General features: G+C 37.7%; 2 protein-coding genes across 20 annotated transcripts in view; one reads left to right on the top strand and one right to left on the bottom strand.

Moving 5' to 3' along the window:
• Window positions 1-20037, top strand: part of LOC106998958 (uncharacterized) — a 113189-nt gene that overhangs the window by 27236 nt on the left and 65916 nt on the right. For 13 of the 18 annotated variants that reach the window (XM_078005264.1, XM_078005255.1, XM_078005268.1 and 10 more), the window contains 2 exons: window positions 4009-4100; window positions 4670-4723. In XM_078005264.1, the coding sequence (XP_077861390.1) occupies window positions 4089-4100; window positions 4670-4723 (66 nt within the window). In that variant the 5' untranslated portion in view covers window positions 4009-4088. Of the gene's footprint in view, window positions 1-3892; window positions 4101-4669; window positions 4724-20037 lie in introns of those variants that run through there. The other 5 variants (XM_078005265.1, XM_078005254.1, XM_078005262.1 and 2 more) reach the window with 3 other exon arrangements.
• On the bottom strand, window positions 169-15498 carry LOC114678914 (palladin-like). Of its 2 annotated transcripts, XM_078005278.1 has the most exons (9): window positions 15289-15498; window positions 14210-14351; window positions 13995-14072; window positions 7218-7286; window positions 6682-6792; window positions 5919-5981; window positions 3883-4024; window positions 1166-1279; window positions 169-1066 (listed from the first exon to the last, which is right to left on the bottom strand). In XM_078005278.1, exons 3-9 carry the CDS (start codon window positions 14037-14039, stop codon window positions 822-824), a joined length of 789 nt encoding a protein of 262 aa, XP_077861404.1. In that variant the 5' UTR covers window positions 14040-14072; window positions 14210-14351; window positions 15289-15498; the 3' UTR covers window positions 169-821. The 2 variants fall into 2 exon arrangements, with proteins under 2 accessions (XP_077861404.1, XP_077861405.1); XM_078005279.1 differs by lacking the exons at window positions 14210-14351; window positions 15289-15498 and having other exon boundaries at window positions 13995-14146.

Here is a 20037-nt window from a genome sequence, read left to right as displayed (position 1 = left end):
GGAGAAGTAGCAAATGGTGATGGATTGTGTTGTTTTAAAAATAACCTGGTGGGAAAATTCACTTAACTCAATTATCTTTACCTTTCTACATTTGTTTTCCAAACAGAAGGACAGTTCTGTTTTTATTCTAAGGTCTGTTTTTCTTCATGGATAAAGAAGAAACCTGTATCACAAAATGTTTTACATTTTTATATTGAGATAGGACACTGAATTCTATTTTGGGAAGAGATTCCACTTCTTCAAAATCTTGTGTTATTTCAGCATTGATTTTTCTTTTCCTTTTTGTTTTTTTTTTTTTTGGAGACAGAGTCTTGCTCTGTCGCTCAGGCTGGAGTGCAGTGTCACGATCTCAGCTCACTGCAACCTCCATCTTCTGGTTCAAGCAATTCTGGTGCCTCAGTCTCCTAAGTAGCTGGGACTACAGGTGCACATCACCATGCCCAACTAATTTTTTTATTTTTTATTTTTAGTAGAGACAAGGTTTCACCATGTTGACCAGGCTGGTCTTGAACTCCTGACCTCAAGTAATCCACCTGCCTCAGCCTCCAAAGTTCTAAGATTACAGGCATGAGTCACCGCACCCGGCCTGATTTTTTTTTTTTCAATAAGTCTGTGTAACAAACCCTTAAATGTGAATCTAAGCACCAGGCTTAATATTTCAGCCATGGTGAAATGCACACTGAAAGGCAAGGGAGGACCGACACAGTTAAAGTGACTCATGTTAGAATGCAAACTCCCTGAGGACAGGAGCTTTGTCATGATCTGTCTACAGAACCAGGAATATTTGTTGAATGAATGAATGTTGGGCCTGTCTCCCCTTACTACTGTGCTTGTAGCTCAAAAGTATTTCCACTGATGGTACAGAAATCCTTCTTTGGAAACTGGATCTCATGTTCATTATGAGTGATTGGTTCAGGAATAATTGGCGTAAAGTTTATGGTGGTATCATCTGGATTCGTGTCCTTTGTGTAGCTTTCGGTGCTCCAGGGAGAGGAGGCCAGTTTTGGAGAAAGTTTGCTGATGGATAACTTGGGAGGACTCTCTGATTTCTCTACTACTTTTCTTTCTGGAAAATATAATTAATCACGAGTTCAGATGGAAACAAAGATTCTTCCTTTTGACTCAGGGCTGAATTGTAGCAAGGAGATTTTTGAAGAGTTATTACCTGGGGAAACGAAGAGTTTTGCTGTAGAAGCTGCAGTGCCAGCCTCATTTTCTGCAATACACTTGAACTCCTCAGAGTCTTCAGGAAATGCTTCTGTGATAAGGTGCAGACTTCCTGTGGAAAGAGCAGAAATTCAACTTGATTAGCGTATTTGGATGCCCCAAACAGATGTATAGTGTGGGAGGATGTTGGGGAGAGTAGGTACTAGGAATAAATAGATTATTCCTGAGATTTAAAAAAAATCTATCTGATTCAGTATTTTCTCTTCTCAGTGGGCTCATAAAGATAAATATTAAAAATACAACCCCATTGGCTGGGCGCGGTGGCTTACGCCTGTAATCCCAGAACTTTGGGAGGCCAAGGCAGTGGATCACCTGAGGTCAGGAGTTTTAGACCAGCCTGGCCAGCATGGCGAAACCCTGCCTCTACTAAAAAATTACAAAAATTAGCCAGGTGTGGTGGCGGGCACCTGTAATCCCAGCTAATCAGGAGGCTGAGGCAGGAGAACCATTTGAACCCGGGAGGCGGAGATCATAGTGAGCTGAGATCGTGCCACTGTACTCCAGACTGGGTGACAGAGCCAGACTCCATCTCAAAAAAAAACAAGAGAAAACAAAACAAAAAGCCCCATTAATTGTACATTTCAAAATAGCTAGAAGAGAGTAATTTGAATGTTTCTAGTGTAAAGAAAAGTAATTTAGGCGATGCATATCTCATTTACCCTGATTTGATTATATGAATGTATTAAATTATCACATATACCTTGAAAATATGTACATCTAATATATATCAATAAAATAAAAAAAAATCTAAAACAATCCCATCATGGTTCTTATCAACTGCCTCTTAGACATGTCTGTTTTCTCTACTAGACTATGAAATCCTTGAAAGCAGGGATTACATTTTATTCCTTGATTTCTAGAATTCGGTAGCTTTAGTCCTATAGAAACATACTCTGAACTGAACTAGAAATTATCACTACCGTCAGACTTAGACCTAATGTTAATGCAGAGATGGCCACAGTGTGATGGTCATCACACCTTCTTCCTGGACAGTGAGCAGTTTGGATGTTTGATGTCAGGACACCTCCTTACTGCTTCTGTGTAAAGTTCATGAGTCACAAATCCTAACCCAAGTGGGATGACAGGGAGAATGCATATTCTTTGAGAGCAGGGACCTTGTCAGTCTGGTTCATTGCTGTCTTTTTAATACCAAGAACAGAGACTAACCATAGTCTATACTCAGTAAACCTATGTTGAATTAATAAATATATGAATAAAAACACCGATAAATCCCAGTTACTTTGTTTCTTCTGCTGTGTCAGTTCAAGAGTTGGTGTAGGGGAGCCTCAAAAGAGCTCATGAAGGCAAGAGTGACTTAGGGGACAAAGTCTTCTGATGCTAATGTTGATTTAGTCAATTATCAAGATTTTAAGAAATTATAGTTACCAGGAAGGGATGATAAACTTCTGAAAGATAAAACAAGAAACAAGAGAGAGAATTTAAGTGATGATAATTAATTTAGTTGGGAGAAGGGACCATATGTATATGAGAAATACCTGGAAGCAAATACAAAATTGACTAATCTGGAGTCCCAGACAGTAAGTAAATTCTTCAGAAACTCAGAAAAGGTACATAAAGGAATGATAAGTGGCAGGGTACAAGAACTTGATTTTAGTTCTGCTTCTACCACTAAATTGTTCTGTGACCTTGTGAAAATTGCTTTACTTACCCAGACTTTCTTTATCCCTAAGATTAGACTGATTGAATATATCTTCTCTGAATATGAACACTGTTGAACACACTAATACTGAGATGGCCTTTTTCACCCAAGAGAATCATTTTTTCCTAATTTCTTTGATTAAAATAAAATGGAAAATTACATTATAAAAATACTGTAGTATTACCGTAGAAAAATATATGAAAGGTTAATAATGGTTTTCTCTATTTTCAATTTTTTTCTTTGTGTTATGTATTTTCTAGGTTTTTTATAAATTTGTATTACTTTATTTTCAACAATACAACAAATGTTGTTTAACAGAAATATCATATCCTTTTTGTAATAAGATTTTTTTCCTATATGTGATGTGTAAATATTTAGTTATTTTGAATTAATATTTAAATGAGTATATTTTCTTCATTTGGCATAAGAACCATCTTGGATTTGAACACTGGCTTCAGCATTTACTAGCCTTGTGTCCTTGAGCGAGATTTTTTTGTATTTCTAATTTTAGTTATTTAAAAATTAGGATAATAACATATATTTCAAAATGGTTATGAGAGGATTAAATGAGAAATTGTTTATAAAGTATAAACTCATTGTTTAGCATAAGATAGATCATTATACTTACTACCCTTCTCCAAATTAATTATCTTGTAGGAAAATTACCCAATAAAGTAAAAAGTTATATATCAGTTTTTTTATGTTTTACCCTTTAAGAAATGTTTATTCTCATATTTCTTTTTGTTTATATGTCAAGAACTCATGAAAATAAGATTAATTTACGATAAACCAATATTTTCACAGCTATGAAAATTACTCTTTCATCAAAACAGTTTTCTCTGTTGGTTGTTGAGAAATCATTTGGATTTGAAATAGTGATTGTTTAACAGCACAAATCTTTAAACCTTTAAAAAATCAGCAATTAAACTTTAAAATATGAAGTAGACTTCAAGGTTAACTGGAATTAAAAACAATTGAAAGGCTTATCATGATACTTTTCCTCAGAATCCGTAAGTCATCTGAGTTGGTTATCTGCACGTTCTGTCTGTACCAGTGAACTTGAACTGTGGCTGTGTCCTGGATTCTGCATTCAAACATGACTGGCTGATCTCTGATTGTAGGGATGTCTTGAAGATGCTGAAGAATAAACACAGAGTTCAGAGGATGGAAGAAACTGTTTTACCATCTACAATGATTTGATATGCCATTTGCAGTAAGAGTGCATTTTTTTTAATCATAATTATTGACAGCTGACTATATCTTAAGGCACTGTTGGGCATTCTTTTGGGCTTTGTAATGTGCTTTACAGTCAGGTGTAAATTATTTTTGTCTTCATAGAATTATATTTAATGAGAAAGTTATTATTTCATTTCACCAAGAGCCATTTTTTTTCAAATTAGAAAACAGATTAGTTGAATACTCTTTCTTTTGTTATATTTGACTATTTTGTTGAATACATATCTAATCACAGATTTAGTCTTTATTATTGGTCACAGTAGCATGGGCAGTACAGTAATCACCCCTTATCTTCAGGGGACACATTCCAAGACCCCCAGTGGAAGCCCGAGACCATGGATAGTACTGAAACCTATGTACGCTGTGTTTTTTCCCATACATATATACCTGTGATAAAATTTATAAATTAGTCACAGTAAGAGATTAACAACAATAACTGATAAAATAGAACAATTATACCAATATACTATAATAAGAGTTATGTGAATGTGATCTCTGTCTCTTTCTCTGAAAATATCTTATTATACTCTATTCATCTATTTTCAGACCGCAGTTTACCGTGGGTTGTTGAAACCACAGAAAGTGAAACTGGATAAGGAGGTGAGTACTATATTGTAATTTGTTAAAGAGCCCTGAATCAGGGAACTTGGGCCAAAATGTTAACTCTGCCACTGGCTGATTGAAGCATGTTATAGGAACTTGGAAAAGACTATTAACCTCTCTGGAACTTAAGTTCTTCGTCTGTGAAATCGGGCTAGCAAAATGTGTGGGGTTTTGAGGCTCATTTCACAAAGGTCTGAAAACTTCCTATAAAGAATAAGAGTTATACAAATATATAAAAAGGGTTTATAGCTAGTTTAGTATCACAATGTATAAATGAATGGATGGCATTTACGTTAAATTTACCCCTTAAATCCTGATCTTTCTCCTCCCTCTACCTGCACCCCCAGAGTACCCTGGAATCTGTAATGATATTTCAGATTATAACTTGGCTGTGAGACCAGAGAGTGGGAATCTGAGGTCTTTCTATCAGGTGATAGACCAGCCTAACCCTTCAGGCTTGATGCCCAGAGGTCTCAGGGCATCTTATAGGGAAGGAATGCAGCAGGAGAGACTTGTAGAAGTAACAGACATGTACCTGACAGCATCTGTTGAAAGTGAGCTTCCAGAATCAATAGCAATGTCACTTACTCTTAATGACATTGTTTCATTTGTCTCCCATCCTGTATCTGGTACAGATTAAATCCCTGCCCTGCATTTCATACTTTGAGCCAGCATTGAGCATTTATTCCAATTCTGCCAGGTTTGGTAATTGGGAGACAGAGAGCTCAGAGAAGGCTCAGCCCTAGTTTTGGTTTGACCTGGGTGATTCAATTGTGCTATTTCCAGTGGGTGAGAGGGAAGATAGTGATTCCTGGCTGTGACCTAATCAGGACTCAGTTACTACTTTGCTTGTTGACTTCAGAACGGCATTTTATGGCTAGTTAAGAGAATTTGACTCTATTTTGAGGTCAGGCAAAGCAGTATCCCTAGAGGGGACAGTCTAAGCATTGCCCTCCAGAGCTGGAGGACTGCCACAGAGCAGAAGTCTAAAGAGCACAGGGTAAACCATGAATTGCTCTGTGACACTGAGCAAATCATTTCACCCCTTTTCAGCCTCATTTTTCTCATGTATAACATGATAATAATCTCTGAAATCCTTTCTGGTTTCCCCTTTTTTTCTTCTCACTGCTTCACTAATGTCTACAACTTATTTATAAAATCTAAACTCCATCATGCAATATGGAGGAGTTACCTTGGTAAACACAGAGGGTATTACACAAGTGGATCCTGACAGGCTGCTGCAGGGACTCTGCATCTGGTTTAAGGAATAAAAGAGAATATGATGCTGTCACTCATACTGTCAAAGCCCTGAAACTCAGGTCCATGGTGGCCAAAAACTAACGGGCTCAGTTCTAGCTGCTACTGACCACACCTTAAGTTTCCTTTATGAAAAGCATGATGCTTCTAATTTCAGTGTCAGTTTGGGTGTTTGCTCCAGTGCTACACTTTCTTCTTTATCCTCCAGCATTCCATTAGCTGAGATGGAGAAATACAACACTGGGCAATTGTATTTGGGAAATGCATATTGGCAAGTATTTAGATACTATATATTAAACGTTTTAAAAAACTTTTAAATTTTACTGTTTTTTTTTCTTCCTCCATATAGTTGTTCTTCTTGGATCTTTTGGGTTTTCAAAAAAGCATCTCCCTCCCCCGCCTTTTTTTTTTAAGTTAGCAGAGAATTCATTCCTCGGATAGTTGGAATACTCTCTTATGGGAACAAGTTCCTAGAAACCAACTGTCCCTTATCGTCTGGCACACAAAGAAAGGGCCAAGTGATAGAGCTACCATGGAGTTATTTCTGAAACCTGTGGCTTTCTTTCTTGTTCTTTTGAGGTCATGTGGCTAGAGGCTTTCTTCATGTATACTTCTTAAGAAAACTGCATTGACTCCTTTTTCTTGGGCCTATGTCTGCATTACTAGGACCCTCTCAGAAGGCTTAAAACTGAACTTACCCTCCAGGTATTAATATACAGTGGTTGAACTAAGGTAGAATAACTTGATCTGTTGTTGGAGGTTTCATTTGCTGGGGAGCTGATGGTCAGAGAAACTCTAGTGGTTTTCTTCTTTATCCGGTGAGGGAAACAAAACCAAACACCATCAAGTGAAAGAAAGATTAGAGGCAACTTGGATAGAAATGCCTCAGTGTATACACATTTGAATGTAGCACATATTTTTACATATAATCCTTATATTTCTCTATATTTGCATAATAATTTTAATACTTTTTTTTTTTACCAATTATTAGTGGATTATGGTTCTGAATAGTTTCACTTTAAATTTGTTTTGTTTCAGTCTGGTAATCAGGGGTGTTATGAAATACTTATGTTGTCTAGAAGAAATAACCTGTAAAGCAAATAATCACTTCAAAGTTTCTCTGCAAAGTCTTAGGTTTTTTTTTTGTTTTTGTTTTTTTTGGTATTTTTTAAAGTGGAACTTTCACTATATTCACACGCAACAAATGCGCATCCACATGAGATTCTGCACTTACTCTGAAATTTCTGTAGCACATTTCAACCACAATCCCAGAGATAAAACTTTTCCTTACTTCCCTGAGCACCTGCAAGAAAGAGAAAAGATAGATTTGGTCTAAATCTCATTGGATTTTAATACAATTTAGTTCCAGTGTGTTGTATTTACACTCGGACTAGCAGCAGGTGTTGGTTACAGACAGGTTAATCCAGAACATCTGGATTCTTTTTTTTTTTTTTTTTAGATGGAGTCTTGCTTTGTTGCCCAGGCTGGAGTGCAGTGGTGTGATCCTGGCACACTGTAACCTCCACCTTCCGGGTTCAAGCTATCCTCCCACGTGAGCCTCCTGAGCAGCTGAGACTACAGGCTGCACCACCATGTCTGGCTAATTTTTGTGTTTTTAGTAGAGACGGGGTTTCACCATGTTGGTCAGGCTGGTCTTGAATTCCTGACCTCACGTGATCTGCTGCCTCAGCCTCCCAAAGGGCTGGGATTATAGGTGTGAGCCACCATGCCCAGCCCAGAACAACAGAATTCTTAACTCAGGATGGAACTACTTTAGCATGCTCCATTTTAGAAATCCAGGTGTTTGCCTTTATAGACTTATAGCACTGGTGCCTAGAGGAGGTATTGAGTCATTTCTCAAAACATTATTTCAGAGGGCATAAATTAGTATCTGTGAATGTGTGTTTTGGTCTGAAGTCTTCAGAATATTTGTTATGGTAAGAAATATATTGAAACACATTGCTATGCTTACTAAGGAAGGATGTTATCTTAGTCTGTTCAGGCTTGCTATGATACCCTTTAAAATACCTTGCTGGGTAATTTGTAAACAATAGAAATTTATTGCTCACAGTTCTGGAGGCTGAGAAGTCCAAGATCAAGGCACCAGCAGATTTAGTGTTTGGTGAGAGCTGTCTCCTTCATAAATGGTGCCTTGTTGCTGTGTCCTCACATGGTAGAAGGGGTAAGAGAATTCCCTCAAGTCTCTTTTATAAGGATACTAATCCCATTCATGAGATTGGAGCCCTCATGACTTAATCACTTCCCAAAGGCCCCATTTCTTAATGCTATCACATTTGAATATTAGGTTTCAACATGTGAATTTTGGGGGGACATCAGCATTTGGACCATAGCAGATCTTGTCAGTATTCCTATTATCTCCATGATGATTTACTAGAAAAATGTATTTCAATTGTTAGTACCAGGAATAATTGAGCTTCTCCCATGATACTAGTTTAATTTTTCCTCATAGACACTATTAGTCTTAATATTGGTTGTGTTGCTATTTGTGTTAGCTACTTGAAAGTTTAGAGCTCACTTCAGAGCCAATAATTTTTTAATTTAAAATTTTATTTTCCTTAAATTTACATTTAAAGATTCATTTTCAGTTTAGGAAAACTTCTAAGTGTGTTTAGAACAGTCTAGGTATATGAATTTAGTTTTTATAAATTGCATACAATTTAAATACATGAAGTATTTCTAATGAAAATTTAGCAACTAAATTCCAATGTTTTAATGCAAAATACAGTTTTAAAGACTAAGTACCAAAAAGGTAAAATTCTTATTATTATTTTTGAGACGGAGTCTCTCTGTGTTGCCCAACTGAAGTGCAGTGATGCGATCTCTGCCCACTGCAACCTCTGCCTCTTGGGTTCAAGCAATTCTCCTGCCTTAGCATCCTGAGTAGCTGGGATTACAGGTGCGCCACCACACCCAGCTAATTTTTTTTTTTTTTTGTATTTTTTGTAGAGAAGGGTTTTCGCCATGTTGGCCAGGCTGGTCTTGAACTCCTGACCTCAAATGATCTTGCTGTCTCAGCCTCCCAGAGTGCTGGGATTACAGGCATGAGCCACTATGCCCGGCTGCAAAATGAATTTTTATATTGATTGCATGTTGAAATGATAATCTTTTATGTATGTTGTTTTAAAACATATTATTAAAATTAATTTTACCTGTTCCTTTTTGTAATTTTAGTGTTACCATTAGAAAATTTAAAATTATGTATTTGTTGTTCTCTTTTCTTTTTTTTTTTTTTTTGAGACGGAGTCTCACTGTGTCTCCCAGACTGGAGTGCAGTGGCGCAATCTCAGCTCACTGCAAGAAGCTCCACCTCCCGGGTTCACGCCATTTGCCTGCCTCAGCCTCCCGAGTAGCTGGGACTACAGGCGCCCGCCACCATGCCCGGCTAATTTTTTGTATTTTCAGTAGAGACAGCGTTTCACCGTGTTAGCCAGGGTGGTCTCGATTTCCTGACATCATGATCTACCCGCCTCGGCCTCCCAAAGTGCTGGGATTACAGGCGTGAGCCACCACGCCTGGCTGTTGTTCTCTTTTCTGATAGGCAGTATATTTTTATTAGATGGCACCATTCTGAACCATGAGCTTTCCTAAAGGGTTAATAAAACTTTCTCAATATCTTCTAAAGTGACTGGTTCATTCAGTTTTTCTGTGTCTCCAGAATAAACTTCGATCGTTTATATTTTCCTCAAAAAATTTTCTTCAAATATATTTTCTTTTTTTTATTTCCAAGTTTTATTTTAAGTTCTGGGGTGCATGTGCAAGATGTGTAGGTTTGTTACATAGGTAAACATGTGCCATAGTGGTTTGCTGCACAGATCGTTCCATCACCTAGATATTAAGCCCAGCATCGATGAACTATTCTTCCTGATGCTCTGCCTCCTCCCACCCCTCATTCTTCGACAGGCCCTAGTGTGGTTCCCCTCAATGTGTCCATGTGTTCTCATCATTCAGCTTCCACTTATAAGTGAGATCGTGTGGTATTTGGTTTTCTGTTCCTGCATTAGTTTGCTGAGGATAATGGCTTCCAGCTCCATCCATGTCCCTGCAAAGGACATGATCTTGTTCCTTTTTATGGCTGCATAGTATTCCATGGTGTATATGTACCACATTTTCTTTATCCAGTCTATTATTGGTGGGCATTTAGGTTGATTCCATGTCTTTGCTATTGTAAATAGTGCTGCAATGAATATACATGTGCATATATCTTTATAATAGAATGATTTATATTCCTTTGGGTATATACCCAGTAATGGGATTGCTGAGTCAAATGGTATTTCTGCCTCTAGGTCTTTGAAGAATTGCTACACTGTCTTCCACAGTGGTTGAACAATTTACACTTCCACCAACAGTGTAAAAGCATTCTTTTTTCTCCACAACCTCGCCAGCAGGTTCTCTATTCCGTTCCATTGGTGTATGTGTCTGTTCTTGTACCAGTACCATGCTGTTTTGGTTACCATAGCCTTGTAGTGTAATTTGAAGTTGGGTAGTGTGATACCTTCAGCTTTATTCTTCTTGCTTATGATTGTCTTTGGTATTTGGGCTCTTTTGGGGTTTCATAGGAATTTTTAAATATTTTTTTTTCTAATTCTGTGAAGAACGTCAATGGTAGTTTAATGGGAATAGCATTGAATCTATAAATTGCTTTGGGCAGTATGGCCATTTTTACATATTGATTCTTCCTATCCATGAGAATGGAATATTTTTCCATTTGTTTGTGTCATCTCTGATTTCTTTGAGCAGTTGTTTGGAGTTGTCCTTGAAGAGGCCCTTCACTTCTCATTAGTTGTCTTCCTAGGTATTTTATTCTTTTTGTGGCAGTCATGAATAGGATTTCATTCATGATTTGGCTCTCATAGAGCCAATAATTCAACAGAGATTAGAGTTAGGATCTCCTAAACTTGTGACCTGATACTTTTTTTACACTTTATCTATGATGATTTATTTCCTCAAACCAACATTTAGGTCACATGGCCCCACAAAGAACTTTTATATTATTTCCATGTAGGAGAGGTTGATTGGAAGATGTAGGTTAGCCTAAATAACAAAATATGGTAATTTCCAGAAAGTCATTGGTTTATGGAAATAGAATATCTAAAATTGTAACTATTTGAGAAAATTTAGGCCATAAGTTTGTATTACACAACAATGCTTTAATGAAAACAAATTAGTTCCCACTTAAAAGTCTTTTATATATAGTGTTTGTTACTATTATTAGAACTAGATTTATCTAATCTCCTCCTAATCTCAATATATAATCTCTTAATACTTGGTGGCTCTTTTCAGTCTTTAAAAACCCTTTATCATCTTGAAGTTGTATTACTATATCAGGCTTAATTTGCTTTAGACTAAAATTTAGGTGATATAAAAAGATTTATTAATGCTACTTCATGTTTTATTTGTTAAGGTAGATAGTGGCTACAGAATGTACCTTTTATTATTATTTAAACTGTACATATATATTCTATTAACTCTTTCCTATGTATATAGTATTTTATAATAAATTCATAAGATTAAAATAAATCTGTGAACCGAAGCTGCCTTTTGTTTTTGTAAGAGTCAGTTTTTTCATTTTCTTCTTCTTCTTCTTCTTTTTTTTTTTTGAGATGGTGTCTCACTCTGTCGCCCAGGCTGGAGTACAGTGGCGTGATCTTGGCTCACTGCAACCTCTGCCTCCTTGGTTCAAACTATTCTCCTGCCTCAGCCTCCTGAGTAACTGGGATTACAGGCACGCGCCACCATGCCTGGCTATTTTTTTTGTATTTTTAGTAGAGACAGGGTTTCAACAAGTGGACCAGGCTGGTCTTGAACTCCTGACCTCAGGTGATCCACCTGCTTCAGCCTCCCAAAGTGCTGGGATTACAGATGTGAGCCACCGTGCTTGGCCAGTTTTTTCATTTTCAAAGAACAGATAGTATTCTCAGTAGTTCAGAAGAAGATAAATTCAGTTCTATGGATATGCATTAGATAAAGTATTATAAACATGCATAGATTACCTTTATGTCTAAAATTAGGCACAAACAGAAAGAGCCTATATCTACATATTCTCTAAACAGGGTAGAATCAAACTTTGATGTGCTAGCTGCATTTGCTTGACTTGGATCATTTTTCTAAAAATGAAAACTTCACAGTCAAACTCTTGGATTGGTGAATGCTTCCTGAGGCCTCTTTTGCTGAGACTCCAGAAACAACACAAAGGATTTTGGAGTTAACTGACACAATTAAATTATATGAAAAGCTCAATAGTGCAAAAGATTAATAATAGGTTCATCTTAATAATATCATAAGATGTAAGAAACCTTAATGTCATAAGACATTAAATCATGCCAGTGACATCACAAGACAGTGCATGATCACCTGGAAGGCTTTGAGAAGTAAGTGCTAGAAATAAGTAAGGAGACAGAAGCTTGATTGGTCTAAGGTCAGTGTGGACCTTCAACTGAATTTTGAAGCATGTTTAGAATTGGAAAAGATGAGGTATGTATGTGAGATGAGGATTGAGGGTGAATGGTAGTGGGGGATGGATAGGGAAGGGCACTGAGTAACATTCACGGAACATTAAACTGTGTGCCAGATACTGTGGCTTGTACCTTTATCTCGAGGGTGAGGCAAGCAGCCCATGACCATTAGATGGTGTGGAATACTCTGGGATCAGATTGTTTTCATTTACTATTAGGTATGTTAGGTTTCCCTCTAAGTCTCATGATCCCCATTGGTTAAAAAGACACAATAGTAGTGTTTATTTCTAGGGTTAGATAGCTTACAAAAGCACGTAATTTATAAATGATAAATATCAAGCGCTCAATGAATGTTAGCTGCTATTATTATTGTGATGATGGTTGTTATATGGAGATCCAGGGGATAGTCTACCCTTCCTCAGAGGTTACTAATCTAGGCCTCTTTGATATTTCTTTTCTTGTGAACTTAGAACTTCTATAATACACTTTTGTTTTAAATAATCTATTATCATGTACTTTCTTTGGAAATTCCTCAAGATCAGGGATCTTTTAATATGTAATATGTCTCCCATCCCCAAAGTGTCTGGCCTACTGTTGAACACATAGGTGTGGAGTTGGTTGATTTTGCAGATTATTGCACAGGGAGATGTTACATTTTCCTAGGAGGTGTATGTTGCCTTGTGCTATTTTCCTCAACCCCACCTGACAAATAAAAGCAATTGATATAGAAGGATTCCTCCTCTTTTGACCTTGGCAGTAAATCCTAGTATTACACCAGCCATCTTAGGTGAGGTTAACCAATCCTATGATTGCAGACCAGGAGATGACATGAGAAATCTTCTTGCCTAACGTCTTTGGAGAACAAAAGTAAGGTTCAGAGAGAGTATGTTATTTGTCCAAGGTCATGCAATCTGTTGGTAGAAGAGTCAGGATTAGAATCTAAATCTCTTGTCTTCTAGTGCAATCCTTGCAGGTTTATAGCAAATGGACTCTATTACTCGATAAATTCAAAACTGTGGATATTATTCTGAGTAGTTGAGACTGTAATTTTAAAAATCTTTTATTAGATTAGAATGTGTTTATGGTTCTGAATTTAGTAAGGGAATAGTTCATTACCAGAACATCCATTACCAGACAGTCTATTAAAGTCCCAGAAGGACTTTACTTTTAAAAGGACTTAAAAGTACTTTTATTTTGTATGTAAGCTCCATGAGGATGGAGACTTAGTCTGTTTTGTTCACTCCTGAATCCCTAGTGCCTGGAATAGTGCCAGGCACACAGGAGATGCTCAATAAGTAATTGTCGAATGAATAAGTTGGCTTTGTTGGCAGTATTGATTGAGACTTCATTTGGGAATGTTTGTGACTTCCAGAGAGTCTAAACCTTAAGCATCAAACTCTGGAAAGAAACCGTGGAAACACCAGGGAAACTTTGGCTTCGGCAAAAAGATAAAAATGAAATGCTTCCCCCTGTGGGAAGAGAAGGATTACATGAGAGAGTATATATGAAACTTCTGGAACTTTTTGGAAGAAACATACCTTATAAGTAAATGTAAGGTCAGTTGGTGCAAGAGGATAAAACATCCTCTAAGCTTCTGGCACATCTCAAAGGAATAGCTGGAAAAGATTAGCAGAATAGTTTTGGTGGTGTGTGGAATTCAGGCTTTTGCCACCTTGAAATTGTTCTATATCCTTAAGCTAATGAAAACAAAAAAGAGAAAATTCTATCTTTATAAAGAGAAGGGTCTTTGTACCTGGCTTCTTAATGTTCATGATGCTCCTCCTTCTAAGCATGAACAGTCAAGCTTCATGGGCAAGTCACCCAGCAGCCCCTGCTACCATTTAATCCATGGGGTGGGGAGGCCAAGCAGGAGTTTCCTGTTTCCTGTCCCTGATCTTCCAACCAATGAAAAAAGACAGTGATTACTAATGGAACAAAGAAGTGCCCTGAATCTTACTTTGGGTATATTGCTGAGTCATATGATCTGTGTCTGAAATGGATAAAAATATAGAAAGATCAAGTAATATGGTGAAAGAGAGCACTAATTCAAGATTAAGGAAATCTAGATTCTGTTTTAGGGCTGTCGTTTATTAGTTATGATTTGGGCAAGACCTTTGGGGTCTCAGTTATATTAGAAGTGAGATGGTCCCTGAGGTTTCTTCTAGGTCTAATATTTGCTATTTTAAAACATTTTTTAAAAATCTCAAGGTTTGATCATGCTTTAAAATCTCTAATTTTCAGAATTACCAGAGTAGATGAATTTCCATCAGAGGATAAGAGAAAGAAAGATGAACATTGGTGCTTAAAGCAAAAGCAGTCAGCACTTAAGGCACTGGCTTTGACTGCCACTTCAGAATGCAGAGGTTTGAAAGATAACAAGCTGAGTCTTAGAAATTACTGAAACAATTTAAAATATTATTTATTTATTAAAAATATTTCAGAACTAATTTGAGTAAATGATAAAGCAAAGCCAAACACAAAAAGGAGTAATTTCTAAAAGAAAGCTCACCCTTGGCCAGGCGCGGTGGCTCAAGCCTGTAATCCCAGCACTTTGGGAGGCCGAGACGGGCGGATCACGAGGTCAGGAGATCGAGACCATCCTGGCTAACACGGTGAAACCCCGTCTCTACTAAAAAATACAAAAAACTAGCCGGGCGAGGTGGCGGGCGCCTGTAGTCCCAGCTACTCGGGAGGCTGAGGCAGGAGAATGGTCTAAACCCGGGAGGCGGAGCTTGCAGTGAGCTGAGATCCGGCCACTGTACCCAAGCCTGGGCGACAGAGCAAGACTCTGTCTCAAAAAAAAAAAAAAAAAAAAAAAAAAACAATGCTCACCCTTAAATATTGGTTTCTCTTGCTAAAGCCACTGTAGTCTCTTACATTTGATTCTCGTGTATTTTCCTCTAGGGGAGAGAAAAGGAGATTTTTCAAAAGGAAAAAAACCCTTTTGTTTGACTGTTCTGAAAATATCACACTCCAGAATATAAAAATGAAAGTGTGGGTTCATAGTACATGCAGGCCCTACGTGTGGCCTATCCTGAAGTGTTCTTTCATGATTTTATGTGGCACTGGGGATGTCCTTGAGGGAAAAAATAGCCAGGGGTTTTACTTTGGTGATGAGTTATGCTAGCAGGCTTCATGTCTCACGTAAATGGTAACCTTTGCTGAGTGTAACCCTAGCTCTTTGTAAAGAGAACAGAATTAGACTCCACCAAATGAAGAGTCCAAGACCTTGGCAATCTTACCCTGGAAAGATGACAAGATACATAGAGATCAGACAAATGAACAATGATGATGCCTTTATAACATTGCCTGAATAGCTAGGATGTCTGCAGAGTTATACTGGCTTCATGGATATTATATAGGTTCAGTGGTCTGAAAAATAGGACATTAGATCTATTTCAAAGTGAACAACTGTAGAATTTGACAGTAGCTTCATTAGGAAAAAAAGAGGAAAGAGAAGTAAGGTAAGGCAGGTTTAGCAATGTACAGTATTTTAAATGTATCAAAATGTCACATTAGTGAGAATATTTTAAATTCATACAATAACCTAAACTCTGCATTCTTTTAAAATGTTTCTTAAGTTATTTTGATTTGATGGAGAGTTTATTATGCTGTTCCATATACTTTCTTTTGCTTGCCTATTTTATTATTTAGTGTTTTTGTTTCGCTTTGTTTTTAGAGACAGGATCTTACTCTGTCACCCAGTCTGGAGTGCAGTGGCATGACCATATGTCACTGCAACCTTGAACTCCTGGGCTTAAGTGATACTCCCACCTCAGCCTCCCCAGTAGCTAGGACTACTGGCATGTGCCACTATGCCTCGCTAATTTTTTTTTTTTTTTTTTGTAGAAATGGAGTTTTGCTGGGTAGCAGAGGCTGGAGATTTAGTGTTTGCATGTTTATCTATCTTCTATTTGATAACAGATGCCATACTAGGTAACCTTTATTCACATAAAGATAATTAATTCAAAGTGTCCATAAAGCACCAGATATGGTGGAAGATTTTAACAATTTAATTACTTTATTTATTTATTTATTTATTTTTTAAGAGACAGGATCTTGCTATGTTGCCCAAGCTGGAGTGCAGTAGCTGTTCACATGGGCGATCCTAGCACACTACAGCCTCAAACTCCTGGCTTCAGGCAGTCCTTCGCCTCAGCCTCTGGAGCAGCTGAGACTTCAGGTGTGTGCCACCGCACCTGGCCATTTTTTATTTTCTATTACACCTAACAGGGTTGGAGGGAGAACAAATAGTTGAGGAAAGAGGTACGTGAATTAAGTCAGTAAAGGAGTTGTGAGTTTTGTGTGTATGAGATGGTTTCCATCACTTTCCGAAAAATCCAGCTTCTGCTATGGCCCACTATGGCAGTCCACAGTCACCACTGTGACTGTAGTATTAGTCCCTGCAAAAATAAATGCATCTGTTTTGTGAACATACTCAAGCTGCTCAAGAAGATGATGATATTTGACGTCAACTGAGTATTTTGGTGGTAGTTTTGAAAAGTTCTTAAGGAAGCTTGATACATGGGAAATTCTAAAGATGCATCTCACTATTTCTTCCCCAGTTGATCTAGATCATTTTCTAACCAAAGTAGATTTTAATTATTTCATATCTCTTGATGTAGTAGCATACAGCCTTCACATTGGTCTCTGTTTCTTTTGTTTTCTTGCTTGCTTGCTTTTGGGAAAATGAAATCACTTTTAAAAAATTTTCAACACATTAAACTGATGTCAAGGGTGAGCTATTGTTTTCTACATGACTGGAAATTTTACTTCACATTTAGAGTTTTGTCTCGTCCCCAGTGTTTTGTTAAATTTTTTTATTTTACAAAGTGCCAAAGAGCAGGTCTGTCCTGTCATTGTTAATCATAAATGCTTATTGTCCTGGTTCTCATGGTTCCTATATCTAAATTGTGTTTTTATATAAAACCATTTACTCTATGAAGTTGTTACAAAAGATGCGTTTCTATTTGAATATCTATGTAGCTCAACCTTTACTGTACTTGTTTTCTTGTTGTCAAAGTCCACATTGTTCATGGCCTTTCTCAAACAGCTTCTCCATCAAAAGATATGATGCCTGTCATGAGTTATTAATGTTACTACTTCTTTCCCTTGATACTGAAATCCTAGTGGAATTAGAAACAACTGGGACGTATCTTTAAAATCTTACTCACTGGAGGGCTCTTCTGGGGCATATGGTCTTTCTCCTGTGGCTTGATGTTTTAGGTCAGGAATTTGAGAAGAGCTGGCTGAGCAGTTCATCTCTGATCCAAGTGTTGACAGCTGGGACTAGATAATGCATTTCCCAGATGGTTTCTTCACTCACATGTATAGCACCTTTGTGCCACCTTGATCAGTTCACCCCACTCCCCATCTTGGTGTCCCATCCTTCAGGGATCTCCATGTGGCTTGGGCTTCTCACGGGATAGTGACCTCCTGGTAGTAGATTTCTCACATGAAGGCTTAGAGCACCAAAATAAAATGTTCTAAAAACCATCTCTTAAATATTATCTTTCCCCAATTGTTCTTGTGACAATAGAGGAACTAACTTTAAAAGACCCAATTTGTAGAATTCTTTATAAAAAATTCAGGCCTTAGGGTTCAAATACTAAGATAAAAAGTTGAATGATGTGGCAAGCTACTTTTCACTTGTTTTGTTAGGGAACTTTCAAATTTTGCTAAAAATTGTGTTTATGAGCTTTTTTCTTATTTGAGGGTGAAATGTTGAAATTGAACTAGCCCTAGGGCAAAGGAGAGGAACAGTGATGGTGGGGGGCCCATAGGCCAAGTGAGTAGTCTACACTGCTTCCTGGGTCTCACTCTCTAACACTTGTAGTGGTCATGCTGATGAGAGATGACAGGAAAAAAGTTTCCTAGAGTTAAAAGCCTTCCTGTCCCGGAAGCAACAAACAACTTTGAATCCAACTTTTGGCAGAACTGCTAATTGACATAGTTAATATTTTGCAAGCTCTTCTCACCTCTTCTGTCTGCCCCTCCCCAAAATCCTTTCCTACACACACATTATAGTGTTTTCTTTGTTTAGAACTAGTCCTGCAAACCTATCACTTCCTCAAGCCCACATCAAAACTGACTTGTTTTATTCTAATCTCTAATAGACTGGTTCAAAGACACACATTTCTTCATAAACACATTTCACCCCATCATTTGTCTTTAGGAAGAGCCATTGCTTTAACCCCAATGGTACCCTCTCCAGTGGTGGCGTTCTGAAGCAGAGACATCATCTTAGAGGTAGGGGAGATTAGATGTCTTTTACATCCTGCTGGATGCAGAAGAGACTTTGATATTTAACCCTCAAACTTTTATTTCCTTTGACATGTCACCTAAAGTAGGAAGAAGATGTTTGTCTTGTTTTTGTTTTTGTTTTTGTTTGAAACGGGGTCTCACTTTGTTGCCCAAGCTGGAGTGCAGTATTACAATAATATAACTCACTGCCTTGAACTTCTGGGCTCAAGTGATCATCCCTCCTCAGCCTCCCGAGTAGCTGGACTATAGGCGCATGCCACCATGTTCAGCTAATTTTTAAACTTTTTTTGTGGACATGGACTTTTGCTATGTTGCTTGGGCTGGTCTTGAACTCCTGGGTTCAAGCAGTCCTCCCATCCCTCCGTCTCAGAGTGTTGGGATTACATGTGTGAGCCACTGTGCTCAGCCTATTTGTCCTTTTTGATGCTACTGGGTTTAGTACATTTTTGTGTTATAAAATCATGCCCAATTTTTAAAAGGGGCTATTCCATTTCTGTTAGCCATACATACATGCACACAGTTATTGCCCAGAGGAACACTGTGTGCATAAGGACAGCTAAGACCCCATACTGTCATTAGCTGGGAGTCAGGTTACCTCCCACATGGACAGTGTCATGTGCTAGAGATGTGTGCAAGTAGAAGAGTCCTAGAGAGGAGAATCTGTAGCATTAAGTGGGCTTTGCAAATTTAAAAAAAAGAAAAAAAGATCATTCACAACAACCCTCTCTGACCTTAATTTTTAATAACTGTGAAATGGAGTTAATCACCTAGGCACTGTACTAACCACTTTATATACGTAATCTCATTCACTCCTCACAACAACTCCAGTATCTAGGGATATTATTATTCCCATTTTAGAAGAAAGGAAACATAAGCTTAGAGGGTTTACACAAATTGCCCAGAGTCACATGGCTAATAAGCTGTGGAGCCAGAAATAAAATCTACACAGTTCATCTCTAGGGAAGAGAGATCTTCCTTCAAGTACTTCCTTGACCTGTGTGAGTAAATCTCATAATGCGTACTTCTTGGGAAATAGGAGGAAAGGGGACCTAGGCTGTAATGAAAAGCCTGAAGTTCTACTTTATTTATTTATTTTTCTGTCTAGATGAACCTTTATTTTTACACATGTTCTTAAAGTCCAAACTTCTTTTTTTAAATTATACTTTAAGTTCTGGGATACATGTACAGAATGTGCAGGTTTGTTACATAGGTATACACATGTCATGGTGGTTTGCTGTATCCATCAACCTGTCACCTGCATTAGGTACTTCTCCTAATGCTATCCCTCCCCTCGCCCCCATCCCACAACAGGCGCTG

Source organism: Macaca mulatta, chromosome 6 (genome assembly GCF_049350105.2).
Source record: "Macaca mulatta isolate MMU2019108-1 chromosome 6, T2T-MMU8v2.0, whole genome shotgun sequence".
NCBI lineage: Eukaryota > Metazoa > Chordata > Mammalia > Primates > Cercopithecidae > Macaca > Macaca mulatta.
This window is presented reverse-complemented; position numbering and strand designations above follow the sequence as displayed.